General features: G+C 28.9%; 3 protein-coding genes across 3 annotated transcripts; 1 reads left to right on the top strand and 2 right to left on the bottom strand.

Annotated features, from left to right (window-relative positions):
- Positions 1-2,624: 2,624 nt before the first annotated feature.
- Positions 2,625-4,791, bottom strand: LOC101492334 (uncharacterized). The gene is made up of 3 exons (XM_004503725.4): positions 3,754-4,791; positions 3,405-3,496; positions 2,625-3,206 (listed from the first exon to the last, which is right to left on the bottom strand). The coding sequence occupies exons 1-3, from the start codon at positions 4,340-4,342 to the stop codon at positions 3,036-3,038; spliced, it is 852 nt and encodes a 283-aa protein (XP_004503782.1). The 5' UTR covers positions 4,343-4,791; the 3' UTR covers positions 2,625-3,035.
- Positions 4,792-6,218: 1,427 nt separating this feature from the next.
- LOC101491999 (NAC domain-containing protein 83-like) lies at positions 6,219-7,665 on the bottom strand. The gene is made up of 3 exons (XM_004503724.4): positions 7,322-7,665; positions 6,729-7,003; positions 6,219-6,591 (listed from the first exon to the last, which is right to left on the bottom strand). Exons 1-3 carry the CDS (start codon positions 7,500-7,502, stop codon positions 6,346-6,348), a joined length of 702 nt encoding a protein of 233 aa, XP_004503781.1. The 5' UTR covers positions 7,503-7,665; the 3' UTR covers positions 6,219-6,345.
- A 10,133-nt stretch (positions 7,666-17,798) lies between these two features.
- On the top strand, positions 17,799-20,356 carry LOC101491687 (mitochondrial import inner membrane translocase subunit TIM8-like). The gene is made up of 2 exons (XM_004503723.4): positions 17,799-18,002; positions 19,767-20,356. The coding sequence occupies exons 1-2, from the start codon at positions 17,955-17,957 to the stop codon at positions 19,953-19,955; spliced, it is 237 nt and encodes a 78-aa protein (XP_004503780.1). The 5' UTR covers positions 17,799-17,954; the 3' UTR covers positions 19,956-20,356.
- The last annotated feature ends 4,612 nt before the right edge of the window (positions 20,357-24,968 follow it).

The raw sequence follows: 24,968 nt of genomic DNA, 5'->3' as shown, positions 1-24,968 counted from the left end.
TGAAGATTGGTTTCATTCTTCGGCACAAACTTTCTTCATCTCCATAGACTCTACAAATGGTGTACCACATCTCATCCAAGTTTTTTTTTTTTTGTTAGAAATTCTCTTCTACTCACAAACATTAGGGATCCTAGACCTAGATTCTTTTTATTTGAAGAGATGAGATTATAATTTTTGTTTTTGATAAATGCTCTAAGAGATTTAGAATGGTGTTCACAAATGTGCTACATATTCATGTGATGTGTCGAAAAATTGGATAGTTCATTAAAACTAACAGTTGTGGTTGAAATTTAACGTCATAGACTGTATTGACAAACGAATGAATGATTAAAGGATTTTTAATTATTTTTCTTGCATTCAGGGACTATATGACATTGCATGTTACTATCAATGATCAAAATAAGTGTTTACTCTAAAATATTATGATAAAATGCTATTTTAGTGTCTCTAAAAGTGTAAAACGTTATTATTGTGGTTTCTGTCTAAAGTTTAAATTAGTTTTTGAATCATTAAAACGTCAATTAATTTTGTTTTTGACATTATAAATATTAAAACGTCATTGTATTTTTCAAAGTCTATTTTGATAATTCAGCGATTAATTTGAATTTTTAATTGAATCAAAGACCAAAATGACATCGTCTTATATTTTCATGACCAAAATGATGATTGATTAAAAAAATTATTAAATATTTATGTTATTGTTACATTTGTTGAGCAAATAAAATTAGATGAATTTCCATTAAATAATCAGGCATTTATTTTGTTCTTGATAATGAAATAATCATTAGAAAAAAGTCATAGAAATTATATTCAATTAGTTACAATATCTTTTTATGATGGCTGTTATAAACAAAACAAAAAATGACATTTGGTATTTAATTCTAATATTCATAATATAGTTTTATTTTAATAAAAAATATTTAATATCAATAATTAAATATTTATTATTTAAGAGGATAGTTTAATAAATTTAAACAATATTTTACATAAAATATAAAAAATTAATTATATTTAATTAATATTTTAATAAATAAAAAAAGGAAATAGAGTACCATGATTTTATGATTCATTCGTGGCATTCAAAATCTCACGATCGACATGACTAATAGTGTCCACTTTTCAGATGGAACAAGACATGGGTTTGTATAGAATAACGAAATTGCCACTACGTATGAAACCCGAACATGAAAACAGATTTGTAACCGACAAAGTCAATGGTGACATAAAAGCTAAGTGTCTTTTTATAACCAAAAAGGTCATAAACAATCCACTCTTCGTGGTTGGGACCAAACCAATTATTGCCGTTTTTGAATTTTCATTTGAATGAATTCGTCCGGAGATTGGTTATGGATTTATGATTGCGCGTAGTAGTGGTTTGGGACCAAATAAAAATCACATGACATTAATTAATTAATTTCAATTCAATTAAGTGGAGGGAAGACTAGACTTGCTTGAATAAAGTCACTTCTTTCTATTTATCTTTGGGTTTTTCGAGTTGATAATGGTCCAATCTATGTCAAGTGTACCATACAATTTGTCATAATCGTCAACATGTAATATATATATATCATACCAACAAAATAAATCATTAGAAATTGGATCATCATATACTAAATGTGAGTTAGGATGATTGGGTGTGTGAACTGATCCGTTTGTCCAACTCCAACCCTAACACCAATCACTTGAAGCATCAATGGAAAGTCAATTGACCAAGTTTTGAACCAAGCCAATGCTAGCATGGCCACATGCTAGTCAGTTTTATATAGGACAAAATCAACAGCAAATGACTGATTATTTGACCATGTTTTTAAAATGTAATGTAAATGCAATCATTTTTTAGTAGGCATTAGTCTATGTGTAAAATGTGATGCCGGACATTTTATCGTGACAAGGACAACAACATAAGACTAGATCCAAAGGTTGTTACGAGCTCTTAAATAGATTCTTGTATCAAGTGTACAAAATGTCATTTTTAAAATGGATTGTTTATTAGTAGTAGATGATGTGTTTATTGCTAAACCATTTGTATATGAATATGGTTCTCTCTTGGAAGAGTGTAGAACCTCATTTTTCATAGTTATAACAGCTATTAAGTTGTTTTTGCTATATGACAAATTGAAGTTATGATCTTGCATGAGTGACTACCTCCTATACTGTTTGTAGTAGTTTTAGTTATACTCTCGATTGTATTACTCACATTAATTAATTATTTGGCAATGAGATGCCTTTATTTGGTTTGAGTAAAACTTCACTCGAAGCATAAATGGTGTGGAAAATTTTGGTTAAATGCCCCAATAATAACTTGGAAAATTTCATCAGAAATGCCTAAAAAAATATGTGTATGTGAATATTAAGACTTAATTGTAATACTTTTTTCACCTTATTATAAATTTCAAACCATGATTTGAAATTTGAAGTTTACATTTGAAGTTTTTCCAATGATTCAAAAAAACTTTTTAAATATATTATTCTGACAAATTTAATTTAAACTTTGTGGAATACATTTGAGATGGTAAGGAGAGTTAAGTCAACCTTATTTTAATTACTTTTGTTCAATGTTAGATAATAACATCATCCTGACACAAACCATGATTTGAAATTTGGGTGCCATATATGTAAAATAGTAAATGGCTAAAGTGTACTATTTAATTCTGTATTGACTCCATGTGGCTTACATGAATATATGTAAGCAAAGGAAAATAATTACATCAAAGTTTTTTTTTGGACACATAATTACATCAAAGCTAGAACAAGAAATGTACTAGGCATTTCACATAATGAACAAAGACAAGCCTCGTGCGGTCTATCTCTGATCGAAGATGTGGATTATTAGGAATTTAATCGATTAAACAAGCCAAAAAAGAAATTCAGATGAAATTCTAAAACCTAGACATAATCTATGTAGCAGAGACCCTTCAGATTGAAGGTATGTCCAATGTCCAATGTTCAACACGTATCAGTATTCAACACTGATACATGTAGTTACATTCATTTATTTCTATTTTCTTAAACACCGTATTTGTCATTGATGATAATTAGTTTACTGCTTTTGCAGCAACAAAATGAGTTCTTTCATCGCCTGCACAAGTAAACATTGGGTGGTAGCACGACTTAACCTTCAGCAGAGTTCTCACAGCTCCAAATTTTCTCATCTTATTCCCTTTTCTCTTTGAATAAGTTGGTTCAATTCCAACAATTTGTGGTACCTATTAAAATGAGAGAACAAAGTTAAGAAAAAACTGTCACAATATTGAGTTTGTTTAGACAAACTTCTAAACAAACACACAAGAAAACAAATTAAATAAAAAAAGTTATATAAACCAAGCTAATACACACATTAAGTCATTTTCTTTCATAAATTAGATTCAGGTATTATCTTTCTAATCAATGTAAAACTTAATTACCTCATTTGAGATTCTTGGGTTCCTTGATACAATACTACTGACACTGTCAGCACTAGGTGACTTATGGTGCAAGACAATGGCTATATTCTTAGCTGCATTATATACAAAAATTATAGATATTGTTAAAAATTTGTCCGGAAACAAAAAATCTGGTTTCTTTGCATTTAGAAATTTTCCACATTTATATAGTTCAGTCATCGGTGGCGGTTCGATTGGATCAAACGACCATCGATATTCCAACTACGTGAATGTGAAATCTCCTAATCGCATGGAATCCAAATTCTTAAAAAAAAAAATGGTTATGTTTTTACCATATTACTAAGATGTGATTAATTCTTTCACTACTTACATTCTTCTTCTTCTTCATGTTGTTGGTCTTCTTTTTTATGTTCTTCAATGCAATAAATTCTGAAACTCGGTGATCCAGGACATAAAAATCTTCCAATTTCTTCATCATTATCATCTTTCTCACCACTTTTTGCACTTACATCATCATTTTCTTCTTTTACCTCTTCCACTAGCCATTCAATATTTTCCTCCTCTGTTTTGTTCTCTGCCTCAACCTTCTCATTTTCATCAACCACTTTATTATGGCTTAGATCAATCTCTTTGTTAACCTTCTCAACATTATCATTATCATCCTTAATTTCACATTCAGAGTTTGCCATTGGAACAACACTAGAAACCTTTTCGGCGAAGGTTTCGTCCTTCACCTTATGATCTTCTACTTCATAACTAGTTTCATGAGAAGAAGGTTGAGAAATACTACTACAATAATCTTCTTCCACAGCGTCTTTCAACAGTTGTTTCTTCGAGAGTGTAGATTCTGCATTCCTACGTTTTCTAAACTCCTCGAACCGACAGATAATTGTAGAATAAGTTTTGATTGTTAGAGACTCTCTTTCAGGTGAATTTAATCTTGAATTTCCACTCCCCATTGCAGACAATAAAATAATTTATTATTTTTTGTCTGCAACGAGGTAACATGGAAATGAAATGAAAATAATAAAAGTTGAACGCAAGAAGATTGAAATAAAATATGGAGAATGAGATTAAGAATTTGATTTGGAAGTTGAAAAAATATGATAGCACCTGTACATATTGTTTTGACAGTTATTGGTCAATGGAATGTCAATAATAGAAAAAATTGAATTGAATTGAAATTCACAAAGAAAGAGAATTTCTATTTAAGAAACTAATTTAAGTAACATGGTCTAAGGGTTGTGTTGGTAACTAACTACCTTTTCTATGTTGAAATTTGGAAAATTTTAATTTAAGATGGAATATATATTTATAAGGTTATGTTGGCTAAGCATGACGACTATAGCCTCAAATTACGTTTTGCCAGCTACTTGCGTTTCCAAAATGAGGCTATTCACTACTTTAGCATAAAAATTAGAATAGTGTATTTGTGGATTTTAATTGTTGGTTCTGAGTTTTCTCTTTTTCTAGTTTTCGTAAATAAGTAAACACAACCATCCATGTAAGAGAAAAACTCACCTCAAGATCCTAACATTCACGCAACATCAACATCATCAACAATAATAATAATAATAATAATAATTATCATCATTATTATTATTACACTATAATTTTTTAATATAAAATGTAATTTTGCTTTTTTTTTATTCCTTTCTTCTTCTGCTTCTTTTTTGCATATAAAAAAAAAAAGAACCAAAAAATTCAAGATTTAGATAACTGGGTACTTTGATGGAATAGATATTGAAAATATATGATATATTAAAAGCTACTAAAAAAAATTGTAAAACTAAATGTTGTGTAAAAATAATTTGTTTTTTTTTTTAAAAAAAAAGTGTTAAGATGAAATTAATTGTAAAAATATTTTTTTTTTGTCCATATGTAAGGCGTTTGCTAAAATTGGATTTGGTCAAGGGAAAGTAAAAAATCAAAATAAAAGTTTATTTTAATATTTAAATCAAAATGGTCATCAAATACGCCACTACTCTAATACACTACCTTTTGGTATTTTTGAGTGTAATAATTAGGTGCAAAGTAGAGATTATGTGTACATGATTCAGTATAAAATAATTAAATTATGTACATAAAGCTAATATTATCCATTAATATTTTATGATTTTAATAAAAATAATATTAGAGAAAATGTTTATGTCATTATTTAAAATTTTTTTTACAAGAATAATGTCATTATTTAAACTTAACTAGTGTAATATGCACAATGTACATAGACTCAAGTGCTAATCACATGAAGATTCATTAATGTAATAAGAAATGAATCCAGTGAAAAATTGTTTAGTGTATAGATCTAGAAAGGTAAATATTTTTTTCAATTAGATAAGTATTCTTTTTTCGAACTTTTAATTCTTCACTATGCAGCTATGTAGGGATTCAAATCCGATGTTTGTGGCAGTGAAGTTACCATTCACACTAATGGAGCGCACCAATTAAGGTATATACTCTTTTGCATCTTCTTTTGCCCTCAATAAAGTAAAGCATGAAAAAGACACTTTTGTTGGGAAAATCAAAACCTTTTCATGACTAAGCAAGTAATTATTTAATATTAGTTTTATGAAATATACTATAAATTAAATACTTGGTTCTAAATTATAATTTTGAGATTATCTTCAACACTATATTTATCCGAGTGAAATTTAACTTGAATTACTTGACCAAAGTTTCATATTTAAATCTTAACACACAAAAATATGTAGTTGTGAGATGAGATATCATTTCCTTAATAGAGATTAATTATGGATAAAATCACTTTACACCAATATATAGCATACTTAAAAAAAATATTTCAAAAAAAAAATGCTTAAAAAAAACTACGACATCTAACTAAATGAAATTACTATTATTTAATTGAAAACAAGAACAATAAGCATATTACAATATTTTGATTTTAATAGCTAGGAAACAAGCATGCATCTGATAATCATATTATAAAAGGGTGCTCTCTTAATTAAAAATGAGTATAATCTTGTTGATGATCTGGTGCATTTGAAGAGACCTCGATGTTGTTAATACTGGAACTTGAACATGAAGAGGACGTAGAAGAACATGTCTTGTTACTTACCATCATAAAATCAAACATTAATTTTGAAGGAGCATGATGAGTACTTGTGCTTCCATATTCACTTTCTAAACTTTTTTTCCTCATTGATAAGCGACACAAAACCCAATCTCCTATCTCATTTCCATAGTAATTCTGCCGACCCAAAAACATTAATTAAATCAAATAAATATATATTATTTGCGTATTAAATATATAACTCAACTGTCAAATATGGACATTGTTACGTTGAACGTGTTGTTATGATATATAGTCGATGAAAAGTAACCAACCTGGGTTGAGTTGCAAGGACTAGTATCTACATTGATGAGACGATATTCATGCAAGATCCAATCAGTTCTAGAACCATTTGGGGATTTTCCTTCATAGAAAACAAGAGTTTTTCTTAGGCCAACAATGCCATTACAAGTTGGTGATGAAATTTTTTTGTCTGACCCTGTTGCCTTCCAATACCCACATTTGGTTGTTCTGCTCATCATGCGTTTACTATTTCGATATTTAGCTTCCTTCCAGCTGAAAAAGTGTCTCTCTTGTTCATCACAACCTCCTAATCAACCACAACATGTTACATTTTTCTCCTTTATTTGTCAAAGGTTGTGTTTGTGTTAGCCAGTAATACGAGATATTTTAATTATACGTAATAAATTATAATATTTGATGTTAATGTAAAATAAATTTAGACTGTAATTAAATACACAAGTATAGTAGTCATGTTAATATAAAATAAATTTACACTGTAATTTAATATACAAGTATAGTAGTCGAAACTGCGACTGCAACTACAATTTAAAATCAGAGTCTATTTTAACTTCTATTAATCTTTTTTATGAGCAAGTTAATACTATTTGTTGTTAGTATTACTCACCTGGTAAATCCCAAGGATCATACTTGCATACATTGATCTCAGGAATGATGGAAGCAGGCAAGGGACATGAGAAGATCTTACATTTCAAATACTGAAAAACAAGCTCTTCATCTGTTGGTTGGAAACGAAAACCAGGTGGCAATCTACTCACTCCATTTTTTATAAAATTCAATTTTTCCATTTGCTTAATTAAATACTAAAATTAATTAATTTCCTCAAAATATTTTACTCTTAAATTAAATTTAACAACCAAAGGAAGAAAAAAAGTAGGAGAAGAAGGTCACACTTAATTTAGAGTATTGACAAACTCAAATTAAGTGAAGATAGGAAATTCATAGCAATTGAATTAAGTTGCATGGTATTTATAAATATGGGATGATAATGAGAGAGAAAAAAAAGCTACCATTGGCTTTATGGAAAGGGAACAATACTTAACATACTAAGTTTCATGTTTGACAATTATAACTAATTAAACAAATTTCCTTTTACTTATCATTAAAGGTCTTTCTAATTTGCCTTTTGCTATGCCTTATACCTTTACATGATAAAATGATAAAGAGGCCAAGTTTTTCCCACTCGAAACAATTATACCACAGCTAGGATTTTAGCTTATATATATATTATATATATATATATATATCATAGGTTGAGTAGAGCTATCAATTTCACAAACTCACTTATTATTGATTTCAGTCCATATATTGAAGAGATAAAAAAATTCTAAAATTAAAAAATTCTTAAAATTTTATGGGCTTAAGTGGATCTAGTTTTTTTTTAAAAAAAATGATATTTTTTGAAGAAAAAAAAATCAAATATTTTTTTCTCAAAAATATTTAATTTTTTTTTTTCTGAATTTTTTAATTTTACTCACAAATATTTTCAAAAAAAAATGATTTAAAAATTTTTCCAAGAAAAAATATTTTAAATTTTCTTGAGAAATTTTTTTGAGAAAAATAAATATAAAAAAATTTCAAAAAAAATATTTCAAAAAAAATATTTCAATTAACAAAATATTGACACTATAATAATTGACCGAAATCTTAAAAACTTTATTTCAATAGGGGACATAATATTAGAGACTTAGTATGAGATTTTTTAAAAGAACTTAATACTTTGGAGCTTTATTGACAGTTAATCATGGGTGATCAAGATTTTAACTTATATACATTTAATTTTCCTATAAATATAAACATAATTTCAAACTACTGTATGCATTTTTTTTCTTTTCAAACATACTCTTTATTAATTTTTTTTAAAACAAAAAAATTTAAATTAAATACATAATATTTTAGTAATGCCTACATATAAAGATAACACATTATATTCAGTACATTTTTTTAAATGTACTTGAAAAATACAATAGAAACTATTAGCTAGGTACATAGGTAGTAAACATTTGCATTGAAACTATAACTAAATTTATTAGCGTACTTGAATAATATTGTGATTTTCAATAACAAAATTTAAATATTGATTTCTTTTCTGATGCCAAAACATTTATTAAGAAAGATTATCCTTATTGAGTTTGCTTTGAATTTTGGAAATAAAAAAACTTTTCATATATATTAGTCTGTTATCTAATGTCAAATCACTTAGCAACAAGGAATCCATATATATTTTTTAATTAGACAAATGTTATTAAATTAATAGTAAAAAAAATCCATCTTTGTTGAGTTTGCTTTGAACTTTGAAAATCCCTTCGGCCACCGAACTAGATCACAATTGCATGATACATGAGCAATCCAAACATGTACATATGAACTGTCATTTCATATATGAGAGAACATGCAGGCTAGCTTCACACTCTCCCTCTGAACTCTTTTTACTCTATCTTTATTTTTTTCAATTTAAGAATTGTCACAAAATTTAATATGCATCGATGACTTCATATCAAAATATCTTTATTTAATTTACCATCTCAAAACGTAAATGTTTTTGTCTCTTATTATATTAATAGTTATAGAAGTAAGTTTGTAAAGATAATACATACTTCAGACAAATTTATTACTTCAATAACTTTTTTTAATACCCATAATTTGTGTTAGGGTTCTTATAAAAAAAGAAGGGATTATATGATTAGATTTGTCTGTTGCCAGTGCATTTTACGGGTTTCATTAGAATACAAGCTTAAAATATTTTTAAATTATATTTTAGAAAATATAAATTTATTAAAAATTAAATATATAAAAAAATTATTATTAATTTTAGAATTCAATAAAATAAAATAATTTATTTGAAAAGATATAATTATATATTCTACATATATTTTTGTGGTATTTTATATTAATTTTATGCTAATAATTATTTATCTTTTTAAGAGGTTAAATAATTTATTTTTGTAAAAATTAATTAATTTTTGAAAATGCAATATATTATGAGGTACTCTCTGTTTATATTTATTATTGGATAATTTAGATAGATACGTTTTAGGGTTAAATGAGTTTTTAGTCTCTATAAATTTTAATAATTTATTTTAATTCTATAAAAAAAAAATTAACTTTTTAATCATAAGTAATTTTTTTTATTTGTGCTTTTAAGTCAAACTCGTGTGTAATCTTCAATTTTTTTTAAATTTTTTTCGTAGATATATTTAAAATATTATAAAAATTTCTTCGCAAAACTTATAAATTTTTAACAAAAGATGAATAAATATGAATTTTTAAGTGTCAAAAATTTAAAAATTCATATTTAATTTATTTCTATAAAAAAAATATTTATAATATTTAAATACGACTATAAAAAATCACTCGAATATTTAAAAGATAAGTTGACTTCAACCAAAAATCAAAAAAGAAAACGAAAATTTTTTGAAACTAAAAAATTAAGTTTTCTTTTTTGGTTATACCTAGGTTTCGACCTCCAAAAGTAACCTTATTCAATATTATTATTATTATTTTTATAAAAATTAAAAATAAAATGTTGAAAATTTTATAGAGATAAAAAATTTATTTAATCTTAATTTTTATAAACAAACTTAGCCTCCATTTTATCAAAATAAAAAACTATCATTCCTTTACTGTTACTTTTATAGCTAATTAAGTGTTCCTCAACTAAAATATATTTTTACATAAATATTTCTATGCGTAAATTTTAAACACTTGTACTATTTTAAAAAATTAATCCTAAATTCAATAAATAAATTAAAAAAAACAATTTTAATCCTAAAAAAACAGTGAGACCCAATTCAATCATAAAAAAATAAAATCAATACAACTTAATCTTTACCTGAAACACCGGCAGAAAAAAGAGTTAAGTAGGTCTCAAGTAAAAATTGAAAAGGAAACAATTTGATCTCCATAACATAAAAAGTCCCAAAATAATTTATTCTTTAATAAATCATTGAACAAACATTGAGCAATTTATTGAAGAAAAAATATTTATATACATTTTCTTTTGTATGGACTATATTGTCACTAAAGAATCAAATTGTTTCTTTTAATTATTATTAGATTTTTTTTTTCTGAAAGTGATTCAACTAAAAACTAAACTGTCTCAATATTTCTTTTCTGAAGTTATTTTTATTTCTTGTAAGAATCAAATTGTATTTTGCAATTTTTCTTAAAAACTAAAAATAGATTTTCATCACTTTAAAATTATTCTAAGTTAAGAATGTACCGAAGAGTATCTTTAATGAATCTAAAATTATTTACTTTTTTTAATTTTTTAATATATAAATTTTTGTTTATAATTGAATATATACCAATAATTATAATCTAAAAAATTGAATTAAGTAGATCAAATTTTTGTATCTATTAAATTTAATTTAATTGATAAATATCGATATTATTAAATTAAATATATTTCTCAAAACTTTATTATTGTTTGTTGGAATTTCACATTATGTTTGCCACTTTATAAAAGAAAAATAGATCATTTTTTGAGTGGATAGTTAACCATATTTAAAATACGATATTTATCTGTTTCTCTATTTTATGGCAGAAATAGGAAGTTTTTTTAAAGAAGGTGAAAAGTATGCGTTAAATTTATCGTATATTAAGACAAAACTTTGACTTGGCGCTTGTCACGTAAGAAATCAACGACCTCACTTTTTTTTGACGGAAAATCGATAACCTTACTGCATATGGATAATTAACTGGATTGTCGATTAGCATAGAAAATTTTACCCATATCCCTAATTATACTTATATCCCCATTTTAAAAATGAAATGGTATTTTTGTCCTCATATAAATAATAAAGTCTTCGAAAAATTACCATTTCAACATTTTCGGAACTTGAGAGAGTAAGTATTTTTCAAAACTTCCGGAGAACTTGAATTCAAGTTTTTCAGTACAGAAGATGTACTCCGGAATATTTGTTTTGCAATTCTCCGATACATAAGCTACTACCGAAAAACTTTTTTGAAGTTCTTTGGTACAGAAAACTCTACCGGAAAACATTTTTTTAAGTTATCTGGTATAGAGTAGTGTTCCAGAAAACTTGATGGTCAACATTTTCGGTAGTTACCGGAGAACTTGAACATTAAGTTTTTCGGAAGTTTAAAATAATTTTTTTAATTAATTATAATTATATAATTGTGATTTATTTATTTTAATTATTTAATTTTTTAGTGGGTGCACGAGGAAGAGACGGCAAAATCCATACGAATTACACGTGACACTGATACTTCTACATCGTCCGCGATGAATCCCCCAGAGAGGATTCGACCGACGGCTTCAAGGAGAAGAAGACGGGTGATCATCGAAGATGACGATGAGGGACATCATGATCATGTGACTATGTATCAGCAGGATGAACCTTCTATATTGCATAAAGATGGATGTGGTACATGAGCAGGTGGATGTACATGAGCAGGAGGAAGCTGCACCTGCTCATGAGGGAGCGCATATGGAGGAGGGGCATGCTGGAGCTGAGGGACATGGTGAGCTCACACGGTATCTTGGAGGATCTTGTGATTTGTCTGTCCATATACGATACCGTTATCATGTTTCAGCTAGACTATGGTTTGGTGAGATATATTTAATTAATTATTACTTGTAATGCATTAAAAATTGTTGCACATGAAAAGCAAATGCAACAATTTACTCCGCCAATACTTCCGCGATCCATAGAGAACTGGGTGAATTTGTCAAGTTTGAACCCGTTACAACAGGGTAGTTTGAAGATGATCGGCAACAACCTGATATCTGCATTTGTTGAAAGATGGCATTCCGAGACATCGTCATTTCACATGTCATTTGGTGAAATGACGATTACGTTGGATGACGTTGCTAATATTTTGGGATTGTCTATTATGGGTGAGTTCTACAGTCCAACCGATGTAGATAAAGTAACGGCATGTAATCTTGTCGTCACTCTATTAGGAATGACCACGACAGAGATATGGGAGGAGACCATGAAGACTAGAGGTGCGCACTATAGACTGGATTGGTTGAAGGAGGTCTTCAAAAGGCAGTGTGCAGCAGAGAGATTTGACTGTGTTGCTAGGGCATATCTGTTGAATTTAGTAGGGATATATGTACCGGAAAACTTAAGAAAAAATTTCCAGAAGTATGTTGTGTACTAGAAATCTTGTTTTTGAGTTTTCTGAAAATTACCAGAAAACTTTTACCTACCGAAAATGTTATTTACTACTCCGAAAATGAAAAAATGATGGAAAAAAAATTAACTTTTCATTGTGTGAAATAATAACTTTTATTTAGGGTATTTTTGGCATTTGAAATTATTTTGGGGTACAAAATTGCTATATTTTGGAGGTAAATTTTTCATTAACATAATCAATGCATATTTAAAGTGATTCCAACCTTAAGAAGAAAATAAAGTGATTCCAATAATACTCTTAAATTTATTGCTTATAGTTTTTCCTATTTAATATTAATTATAAATTTGCCATTTTTTTTAAATTAGTTATTATTTTTTTAATAGAAAACACGATATTCATTTATTCAAATAGCATAATATATTGATGCAATATAAATCTAAATATATTAAAAACATAAATAATGAATTTAAAAATAAATTCACATTGCTCAAGTTAACTAAAATGACAGCATGCATACAAATACAAGTTTTTAGAATATCTATATATTCCAATCTATAACGTTGAAGATTTAAAATTATTGATTGAAATTTATAGTCAATCAAAGTGATTATGTTAATCTGAATCAAAACTAACATGTCACAAAAATCGAAAAAACGTCACACCAAAACATAAAAATTCAAAAACACTTAAACGATGAAATTATAAAAAAAATTAAATTTTTATAAAAATTATTTATTTAAATAAAATGAAAAAAATATAATTTGAAGTGCTAAATAAAATAAAAAATCTTAAACTACTCATCTTTAATAAATAAAAATTGAGATTAGAGTTTGAGGAGGCGGCCACTTAAAAGTTAGTTGTCCGAAAAAATGTGGTATTTAATTAAATGTAATTAATTATATGACATATTGAGAATATATAATATATGTTCATTCAAATTTTTTGTTGTCCCGTAATAAAAAATATGTTTTTATCCTCCCCTTTCATTATTATGAATTTGAATTATTAATGGATAGATGACTAGGAGATTCACTTTATGTCATGCTGCAAATCTTTCTAAAACCGAAGCTTCTCTTTTTTCTTTCTGTAGTTTTAAAATATATCACTCAATTAACTATACCACGGTTAATTTTGGCTATGCTACTTTTAATTTTGGTTCGTGTTGTTTCATTGTAAAGTTTACATAGAATTGAATTTGATAAATAAATAAAAAAAGAGGGAAAAATCAACAAAGTAAAATCACTATCTAACATGGACATATAGTCAGCTAAAATATCTGGAGCATTTCTTTTCCTGTATCCCATTAAAAAAGTTTCGGTACTTTCCTTCATCAAGAAGATGTTGATTTAAAGAACTTACTTTAATTTGTCAAAGTTAATTAGATTTTGAAAGACTCACTCACTTATGGTGACCAAAGATAAGTCTACACTAAGGCAATTGCTTTAAACTTAAACAAAAAATATTTAACAAAAAGTTTTATATTTTATTATTTTAAAAATTAAAACTGATTAAATTATGGACCCAAAAAATTGATAAAATTATGTTTAAAATTAATATTGTCTTGATAAATATTAAATTGTTTAATTTTATCATCAATTAAAAGATAAATATTATACGAAATTGATTATAATGAATTAATAAATAATTATATTTTATTAAACATAGAAAAAAATTATTTAAAATATAATAATTTTACTTTTTTATGTGTTGAGTTGACATGCACTCACTTAAGAGTAGGTCTAAAAGATAAGGTCGTTAAAATAATTGTTTTAAAACCCAAAAAAATTTAAATTTCATTTAACAAAAAAAACTTTTGAGAGAATTTGTACTTAATAAAAACACATTATATTCTAATATTTTTAATTTTAAAATTAGTATTATCTCTACGAATATTAAATTAACTGACTTAATTAACAATAAAAAGATTAATATTATATTAAATCAATTATATTAATTTATTAAATCATTTTTATTCTAAAGTGTATAAAAAAATTATAATTTGTTTTAATAATTTTATTTAACTAAATTATAAAAATTATCATAATAATATTCGTTTTAAATCTTCTTATATCTTTAGATCGATCCTACACTCACAAGCAAACTATGAAGAAAATAAAAGTCCAACTTACATATACTTTTGTTGTTTTGAATCGCTTTGATTTGCTTAAGCATGCGGCAATGAAAGGTGCCCTTAAATTTAAACGAGTTGTGTCTAGCTCATAGTTCTACACATGGGTCTCACGATCTCTTTTTTAGTTTATAAATAATGAAGTGTTTTTCCTCCTCTTCTGTGTGGAGCCCCTTATCATACTATAAACAATATTTTTTTTTATTGGATTAATTATTTTGCAGGTTCATTAATTCTACCCAAAGTAGGTTGTGCTTTTTGTTTACCAAGAAAAGCAGCAGAAAAGGGCATGCTATGCTTAACTTAACGCATAAGAAACTTTGTCACTAGTTTTTTCTTTGATTGCTTATAAAAAAATAAACTAGTTTTCTTGGATCACTTGCATTCACTTCGTATTTAGTCAAAATTTAAATAAAATAAAAAATAAAATAGTATTGCTAGGTACAATTGATCCATTTTGAGAATTTACTTGCTTGCAACTTTATATATGTATTACTTAGAGGTTTAATTGATCGAAGGATAGAAAATAAATCCTTGTAAACTCGGGGAGAGAGCACCATGCAAGTTCCTCGTAGGTAGTTTTATGGAGCTTGATAAAATAAATTGAAAATGATCTATAATATATAATTTTCCAAGTGTAATATTTTTTTCTTTACCCAGAATTGAACTTGGATCTTCCACCTCTCTAACCCTTAACTCAAACTAGAGCTATACATTCATCACATAGTCTCTTAAATATTAGTTCAATAGTTTAGGTTTAGATATTGAAAGAGTATAATGAAAAATATTTAAAGTTCGATTTATGTTATGAAAATTTCTCTCTCTCTCTCTCTTTGTATTAACATTTGTCTTTAAAAAAATATCATAAAATTAATGAAGTTACTATGAATTCTAAACATACTTAATTATATAATTAAGCTTAGTTAAACTACTATTCCATGTTAGGGTTGTCATGGAATTATTCATAACATTTTCACTATCACTTATAAAAAATAAATATTAAAATAATTTTTTTATATAAAATATTAAAACAATATTACAACAACTATGAATTTTTTAAATGATAACAATGTTAAAATTAGTTTATGCATATTTAGTTTAACTAAAAAAATCGTATATTTATTTAATTTTAAGCTGAAAAACTCTTATAAACCATAGTTAATTTGAATTATCGAGAATAAAAAGACTAATTCTTTGAGTTTATTTTAAGAAAAAAGGTCAATCAATCATATCAAACGAAATAAAACTAAGCTTTTGGAAATTGAATTTCTATATAATCCATTAAACAATTATTAAACAAAGGAGAGGGACAACCTAAACAAAACCATCTCAATTCATAAACAAATGAATTGAGCAAGTTATTCAACGTGTTAAATAAAATATAAAATAATTTTACAAATTTGTTATGATCCACAAATATATAAAAATAGTACGTACTATTTTTCCTAATTCCACAAATTATATTACATTCATTATATTTTTCGCTAACAAAATTGGCAAATATAATTTGCATTTTTGGTCTAAAATAGTTATTTTCTTGAAGTCAACACTCAAAGAGTTAGATTTTTTTCTTACTTTTAGTTTAGTTTGAAAATTATTTCTTCTATTTTTTTCTTAAAAAAGACGGTAAATTATATATCATAATAAATTCACACAACTGTAAAATTCTAAGTTTAAATCTGAGACAAAACGTTCAACTTAACTATATTAATATTTGTCAATTGAGTTAAAACTTCAAAACAATTATTTTTTCTATTTAACGGTACTATAATAAATATAAAATAGAAATAGTGTATGCTTTTAAATCTGGTTAGGACCTCGACTAGCTAGCCTTCATTACTTTACGCCAGCTAACGTTTTTTTAACGGGAAGAAACTTATGTATTGTGTATTCTTATGACATGGTAATTTGCTTTTATATATTTTTTATAAACATAGAGTGGATTTAGTTTATACTAATATTTATTTTTTGTCTATAAATAAAATGATAGAAAAATTTATTTCCAGTAATATTTTTTAACAAAACAAATTTATTTACATCTCAAATTTTTTTAACGGATAAAATTTTATTTATACGTCGTAATATATTTTTTGTCCCGAGTGTATATAATGAAAATTTGAAAGGCAAAAATGAAATTTAAATATAGGGATATGGACTAACTAGGTCCAAGTAGATTCTTGAAAGTTGTTTTGTTTTACTAGTTGGGCCCAACATAAGCTACTCCTTGTTTTTAGTGGGCTAAATTTTGTCCAAGCTATTTGGTCCGAGACTGGACAAAGAGACATTCTCAATTTGGTGTAGTTATCAACCGATCTTGTTTCGACACTCAAGAAACTTTTCTAACGATTAAATAAAAATTAAGTTTTAAAGTGGTGACTAGAATTAGGTGGCACACTCCATATCTAGAGGTAAACTCACTGAAATCCACCAAGGTCGATTCACCCCTTATATTCTGAAATTGATTTAAAATGATATAGACATGTGTGATATGGGTTATTGTTTAAAATAAACTTTGTAATGTCTTGTAATTTATAAAATAAAAACTTAAAATAAAAAATTATTTTAGTAATCGATCAAATTTAACTAAGTGATCAAGTTCAAGTGGTTAATAAATTTCAATTAAAGATAAATTGTTCGAATAATTTTAAACTGAATTTTGACTGAAATAATATTTAGTGACACTTTAGTTATCCATTGGTTGAATTTCAACTTAACAAACTTAGTTATCCTAAAAATTCAATAAACAAAATCAAAAATAAAAATTAATCAATTTAATTAAAATTATATTATATTATGTATGTGTAAATTATATCGGCTAAAAATACATGTTGGTCTGATGTTGTTTGGTAAGTCAAAACATTTGAATTTCCGTATGGAAAATTTATTAGAGTTGTTTTGAATACTTTTTAGCGTGGTTTCTTTGGAGTAGGAGCATTGACATCTCCTACTAGGGTTTTGGCTTGTCTCAAAATTATTTTGAAGGTTTCACTGCCGAAGAATCTCCATGGATTTTTCACAGCTTAATTCCTCTGAAATGCAACAATTCTACTCCGTAAGTTTTACTACATCTTTATATGCTTTCATTTTATTACCTTCCATCAAACAAAGAAACACAGTTTCGGTTGACCTATGCTTTTTCCATTTTTTACAATGTTTGTAGCTTCTTCCATATTAGTGAAGGTGGACACTGCTGTTTATATAAAGTATGTAGGTAAGAAACACATGCTCTATCCAAGTAGTGAAACCTCAAATTTGTCCCTATCAAATATATCAATATGTTGTTGGTCCCTTAAATAATAAGGTAATGCAACTTGTTGATCCCTAAAATTTCCATCAACTGATGAAATCAGTCCCCATGTTAGCCTCAGTTAAGTAACATTCAAGTGCCTTGTTGGATAGTGGCAGATCCAGCACCCTGGTCCAAGGGTTGCAAAATATGACTGTACTTTCAGATTTTGGGTGTGTTAAGCTTAAGGTACAAAAGAAATTTAAGGGTGGTCAAAATGCAAAAAAATAAATAAATAAGAGTACTGGTGTAAATTTTTAAAGTTGAGAGTGTGCAGGTTCACACCCTCACAGTAGACTGGATCAGCCTCTGTAGTTGGATATGGCACTGATATAGTATTTCACAATCACATGCCCTGTTTCCCCCTTTGTTAGCCCAGTCATCAATTAGTAGTCATTCGGACATTCACACAGTCTTGAGATAAACTTTGCCAGCTGCAGCAAGAACTTGCTATCCTCTTGCAAAAAATGTGACTTCAACAAATGGATTCGCCTGATCCAGAGTACTCAAAAGGCTATGCAGAATATCAAATTGACAATTGTATATAAATAGAAGAGATGGTCTTTATATACATTTGAGACATAGTAGCGTACTTCATACTTCTCGCTGATAAAACTTTTAATTTTTTAAAACATGTATTGTTTGAATGCCAGAAATATGCTAAAAGCCCAAACATTTGAGGTGGTGGTGGTTAAAATAAGCGGAATGTGTAAAGAATGCAAGTAGACACTATCATATGTGGACCGCATGCAATTTCTATGAATTAAAGGAGATTAGACCAAATGGTGGAGAACATTATTTTAAGGTGTTAATTAGATATTTAAGTTTGTAGCATCCATTCGGGTATACTTTTTGGCAGTTCTAGCTAGCTTTTTTATGCAATTTTTGAGAATAGTGTGATGTGTTAATGTGGCTTGGTTCCATTATTTGATTGTTATGCCACTCTCAGTTTTTAGTACTTGGAGCCTTGAAGGCTTAAGTTAATGCGCTGTACCACTTATAAGTAGACACTGCTTTCTTTCGATGTGTCTGATATAACATAAATTTAAATATAAGAAAAGAGGTCTGGATAATGATAGAATACTAATTGAACAGAAGAAAAATAGGATTATCACCTTCTCCCCTCCCCTTATATAACTGTTTGCATAATTCTGCCACTTATTACTTCCGAAACATAACTACGATTAGATAGATACTGTTGCTGTAACATTTTTTTATGCTGTCTAGCTGATTCCATTAGTGTCAAAGTTTGAAACACCCTTTTGATGACATATATTTTACCAGTTATAGCTAGTTTTTCTTATGCTAATTTTTAGATTTGTGTGATGGAACTAAGTTTCATTATATGATTGTAATGCCTTGCTCAGTTATAACTTATAAGTAAAAATGCTTTCATTATAAGCCTTCTTTTCCTTTCATCAAGACACATGTATGTGATCTAACAGATTTACTGTCCTAAGAAGTTTTATCCTTGCCTGAGTGAAGGAGTAAAGTAGTAGTAGTTTTTTTAACTTTGTTATCCAAATGCAGCAAGAACAGCAAATGGCCATGGTTAATGAAATGGTGGCAAAGCTGACAAGCGCATGCTGGGACAAATGCATCACTGGTACACCTGGAAGTAAGTTCAGTTCCAGTGAATCTACTTGTCTTTCAAACTGTGCACATCGTTATCTCGAGATGAGTATCCTTATCATGAAAAAGTTTCAGAGTATGCAATGAAGACCAAAGGATATCAATGTGCTTCCTCAGTTGATAAGTCCGATTTTAAATTACATTTCTTCCTAATCATAATTTTCAGTATATCTGTTTAGCAATTTGAGAGTTAAATTTTAATCATTGCAAATACTCTTATTTTGCTATATGACATCTCTGAAATTAAGAAGTGTATAGCTGTATTCCCATGAAGAGTATGTTAGTATGTGTAACTGTGAAGTTTGACGGATGGATGGATTGATATGTTGTTCTACATGAAACCATAACTACAGTGTTCGTGTACTCATTATTATTCCAGGACTGATGAATTTCACATGAATTATGCAATTACTGTATTAATTTGGTGATTTTTCCAGTACTCAAATAGTTGATATTGCCACTAATCAGAATCCCCGTGCATTTTTTCAGTTATGTGTGTTGGATTTTGATCCTTTGATTCCTAATTTTGACATAATTCACAATTCAACAATATTCATACTTAATATGATAAATCTAATATTTCAATTGAGCAAAATTTCAGGAACATCAATTCAATCCTACACACTTGGATCAAATAGCTTGGAACACAAGAAATCAACAAAAGTTGAATTCTGAATATGTAAATCGATTGGGAAATCGATTTCATAACAAGGGTGTAAGGAAATCTTAAGTGTTTGTGAATGTGCAATCGATTAGGCAATCGATTAGCTTAATTAAAATGAAAAACTGCACAAGTCAGTAGCCTCTGATTTGGAGAGTAATCGATTGGTCAATCGATTGAACATTTCACAAATCAAACCTGATGGTAACACATCGATTGGTAAATCGATTGGATGAGTCACAGTGGCACTCCAGTGCTGAGGAAATCGATTGGCAAATCGATTGACAAAGTATCATTTGAAAAATAACCTCACCTGTGACAAATACAATCGATTGGACAATCTATTGTTAACACTTTAATTTTGATAAAGTTTGGTTGCAATCGATTGGCAAATCGATTGAACTAAACACCAGGTAAAAACTTTTCAGGAACATGACACCAAAGCGATTGACAAGTCGATTGATATCAAATAGCTGAGCCACTGTTTTGAAAACAATCGATTGGCAAATCGATTGATATTAAAACTGAATCACTATTTTGAATCACATCGATTGACAAATCGATTGACATCAAAAACCTGAGCCACTGTTTTGAAAACAATCGATTGGCAAATCGATTGAAATAAACTTGTTGAAAACACAGTGAACTCTGAAGTTTGGCAAATCGATTGAGTAATCGATTGAAAATAGTTTTATTAAAACAGTTTCCCAGAAATCGATTAGGCAATCGATTTATACAGGTCTGGACATGTTCTGCTGAAAAGTGTTGTTTTAAAGAATCGATTGGTAAATCGATTAGCTTGTATAGTTTCAAGATTAAAGAAAACCAAGATCGCGATAATCGATTGGCAAATCGATTTAGCTCATTTTATAACTTTACAAAATCGATTGGGAAATCGATTTCGTAGTTGGTTTTTCAGAAACTATATAAGATGTCTTTCAATCTTTATTCTCATAACTTCTAAGAACTTTTACATAACTTTTTCATAACTTTCATAATTTCTCTTATGCTCTCAAAAACGGTTCATGGCAACAAACTAACAACTTCATAATTGTGATTACAGATCTCAATACAGTTTGTTGACAATCTAAGAGAAATGATAATGTGCTCAAGAACAATCCATGAATATCCAGATTTGTGAAGAGCAACATTCATAAAGATTGAAGACCCTTTTGTTTTACAATCTTTATTCTTTCTGTAATAAAACTTTGAACGAAATAGAACGCAAGAAAAGCCAGCTCGAAACTGGTGGCTACTTTCTTGGTTGAGAGGACTCAACAAGAAAGAGTCGCACTTTGATTCTGTGATAGGCTGCTGAGTGTCTTCAAGGATCAGAGGGTATTCAATAGGAAAGATATAATTAGAGATTGATAGGTTTCAGGGAGGAAACTGGAAAATCTTTGTAATTGATTCTTTCTATTGAAGGAGAAGAAAATCTGAAATCCGATTGGATTTTCAGGACTGGACGTAGGTTGTTGTGGAACAACCGAACCAGGATAAATCTCTGTGTCTTCTTCTCTAACTCTCTCTCTTTAATTTTCTATATTGCTAACTTTGCATGCCTCAAAATTTAATTTCCGCTGTGCGCTTGATACAGATTAATTTGGTAACGAAAACTGATATATTTTCTTTATTGCGAGGTCACTGATACCAACAATTGGTATCAGAGCCAACTTCTTGAGAGGTAAAACTTATAAGAAGATGGCCTCAACTGACGTTCTGGGAGAAGGCGCTTCGTTAGCACAACCACCAGCTTTCAACGGTACAGCCTACATGTACTGGAAGCAAAGAATGCTCATATTTCTGGAAGCAAGTGGCATAGATATCCTTGATGCTGTTGAAAACGGTCCGTACATTCCCAAGATTGCAGGAACTGACAACTCAATGATTATCAAGCCTAGAGCCGACTGGTCAGATGATGACAAGAAGAAGGTTGGTTTCAATGCGAAGGCTAAGAACATCATCACGTCCGCCCTATGTGCAGAAGAGTTCTTTAGAGTGTCCAATTGCAAGTCAGCAAAAGAGATGTGGGACATCCTCCAAGAAACTCACGAAGGTACTACTGATGTTAAGAGAGCTCGTGTGAATACGCTCATGCACGAATATGAATTATTTAGCATGAAGAAAGAAGAGTCAATCAGCGATTTGCAAACCAGATTCACACACATAGTCAACAACCTGCATGCACTAGGAAAAGATGTGGATAATGAACAGCAGATTGGAAAGATCATGAGATGTTTAACCAGAGAATGGCAGCCAAAGATAACAGCCATAGCTGAGTCTAGAGATCTTGCAAAGATGACGACAGCAACACTATTTGGAAAGTTAAGGGAACATGAAATGGAATTACAACGACTGGATGAATCCGAAATGGAAAGTAGGAAAAAGAAAGGTTTATCTCTGAAGGTTCAAGCAAATCAGTCAAAAATTGAATCCGATAGCTGCTCAAATGAATCCAGCAGTGACAATGAAGAACCAGAAATCGGACTGCTTGTCAAGAAATTTAAGAAATTTCTGAAGAAGAAAGATAACAAATTCAGAAAACCATCCAGCTCCAAGACTAGCGACAACAAGCAAATTACATGTTATGAATGTGGGAAGACTGGTCACATAAAGTCAGAATGCTACAAATTGCAGAACAAAAATAAAGCTGCAAAATCAAAAGGCAAAGAACCAGTCACCAAAACAAAGAAGGCGTATATTGCTTGGAACGATAATGATGAATCCTCTGCCTCTTCGGATGAAGAAGAAGCCAATATGTGTCTCATGGCAAATTCAGATTCAGAATCGGAAAAAGAGGTTAGTTCACAATTTAATCCAACATATGATGAACTTCAAGAAGCTTTCAATGAATTGCATGATGATTATGTGAACTCCATAAAACAGTTGTTAAGCACAAAGAAAATGCTTGAACAAGTGAATGTTGAGCATAAAGAAATTGAAAATTTATGTGAACAACTGAAAAAGGATTCACAAGAAAAATCTGCAAAGTGCATTGAACTTGAACATACAGTTACATCATTAAAATCTGATTTGTTAAAGTTTGCTAATAGTAAAGATAAACTGAATGACATACTTAGCAATCAGAGACATGTTCATGAAAAATCTGGTTTAGGATATACACCAAACATGCATGTTAAAAGGAATAAAAATAGATATGGTATTGGTTATATGCAAACCAGAAGTGTCAAACATGGTCAGAAATCTGCCATTGCTAAGAATATGTATGATATCTTTACTAAGCCAAATCACCATTCATCCTTTAATGGCAAGTGTCATTTCTGTTGCAGAAATGGACATTTTGTGTCAAATTGCAAGTTTAAAAAATTAGCCAATAAGGGATGGAAGCAAATTTGGAAAGCAAAGAAATCTGTGTTTGACACTAACCAAACAGGACCCAATTTAGATTGGGGACCTAAAACAAAATTCTGATTTTGTTTTGCAGGTGTGCTTGACATCCACTAAGCACTCATGGTATTTGGATAGCGGATGTTCGAAGCACATGACAGGGGACAAATCCAAATTTCTGTCCTTGACATTAAAGGAAGGAGGTTTTGTCAAATATGGAGACAACAATAGAGGAAAAATTATTGGAATTGGTGATATAGGCAATGAGTCAACAACAGTGATTAAGAATGTATTATATGTTGAAGGACTCAAGCATAACTTGCTAAGCATAAGTCAGCTATGTGACAAAGGTTTTCAAGTAAGTTTTTCATCACAATCTTGCATTATTGAGCATAAAGATGACAAAAACATAAAGCTGATTGGTGACAGAATTAACAACATCTATATGTTGGATTTCAATTCTGTACCAAGTGCTGTATGTTGCTTGTTATCAAATCAAGATGAAACATGGTTGTGGCATAAACGCATTGCTCATATTCATATTAATCACTTGAATAAGCTTGTTAGCAAACAGCTAGTAATAGGACTCCCCAATAGGAAGTTTTCTAAGGATAGGTTGTGTGATTCATGTGAGAAGAGTAAACTGGTTAAGACTCCGTTTCCCTCTATAGATTTGGTTAGAACAAATAGAGTTTTACAACTAGTTCACATGGACCTTTTCGGACCTGCCCAAGTTAAGAGTTTAGGTGGGAACCTATATGGATATGTGCTGGTTGATGATTATTCTAGATTCACATGGACTTACTTTTTAGCTCATAAAAGTGATACATTCTCTGTTTTCAAAAAGTTTGCTGCTTTAGTACAAAATGAGAATGATTTGAAAATTGTTTCAATAAAAAGTGATCATGGAGGTGAATTCCAAAATGATCTTTTTCAAAATTATTGTGAATCAAATGGAATCAACCACATGTATTCAGCCCCTAGGACACCACAGCAGAATGGGGTAGTGGAGAGGAAAAATAGATCCCTAGAAGAGTTAGCTAGGACCATGCTTAAGGACTCCAACCTACCTAAGTACTTTTGGGCAGATG

This window comes from Cicer arietinum, chromosome 6 (genome assembly GCF_000331145.2).
Source record: "Cicer arietinum cultivar CDC Frontier isolate Library 1 chromosome 6, Cicar.CDCFrontier_v2.0, whole genome shotgun sequence".
Taxonomy (NCBI): domain Eukaryota; kingdom Viridiplantae; phylum Streptophyta; class Magnoliopsida; order Fabales; family Fabaceae; genus Cicer; species Cicer arietinum.
The sequence above is the reverse complement of the archived record's forward strand: the minus strand, read 5'-3'. Positions and strand labels throughout refer to the sequence as shown.

Bases quoted from the DNA above. Each gene is read 5' to 3' on its own strand.
- LOC101492334 (XM_004503725.4), bottom strand. From the start codon at position 4,342: ATGGGGAGTGGAAATTCAAGATTAAATTCACCTGAAAGAGAGTCTCTA. The intron at 3,497-3,753 runs GTAAGTAGTGAA...TATATAATGCAG, and splicing joins ACATGAAGAAGAAGAAGAAT to CTAAGAATATAGCCATTGTC. The intron at 3,207-3,404 runs GTAATTAAGTTT...TCATTTTAATAG, and splicing joins ACCCAAGAATCTCAAATGAG to GTACCACAAATTGTTGGAAT.
- LOC101491999 (XM_004503724.4), bottom strand. From the start codon at position 7,502: ATGGAAAAATTGAATTTTATAAAAAATGGAGTGAGTAGATTGCCACCT. The intron at 7,004-7,321 runs GTGAGTAATACT...GTGGTTGATTAG, and splicing joins TGATCCTTGGGATTTACCAG to GAGGTTGTGATGAACAAGAG. The intron at 6,592-6,728 runs GTTGGTTACTTT...TTGGGTCGGCAG, and splicing joins GTCCTTGCAACTCAACCCAG to AATTACTATGGAAATGAGAT.
- LOC101491687 (XM_004503723.4), top strand. From the start codon at position 17,955: ATGGATTTTTCACAGCTTAATTCCTCTGAAATGCAACAATTCTACTCC. The intron at 18,003-19,766 runs GTAAGTTTTACT...ATCCAAATGCAG, and splicing joins AAATGCAACAATTCTACTCC to CAAGAACAGCAAATGGCCAT.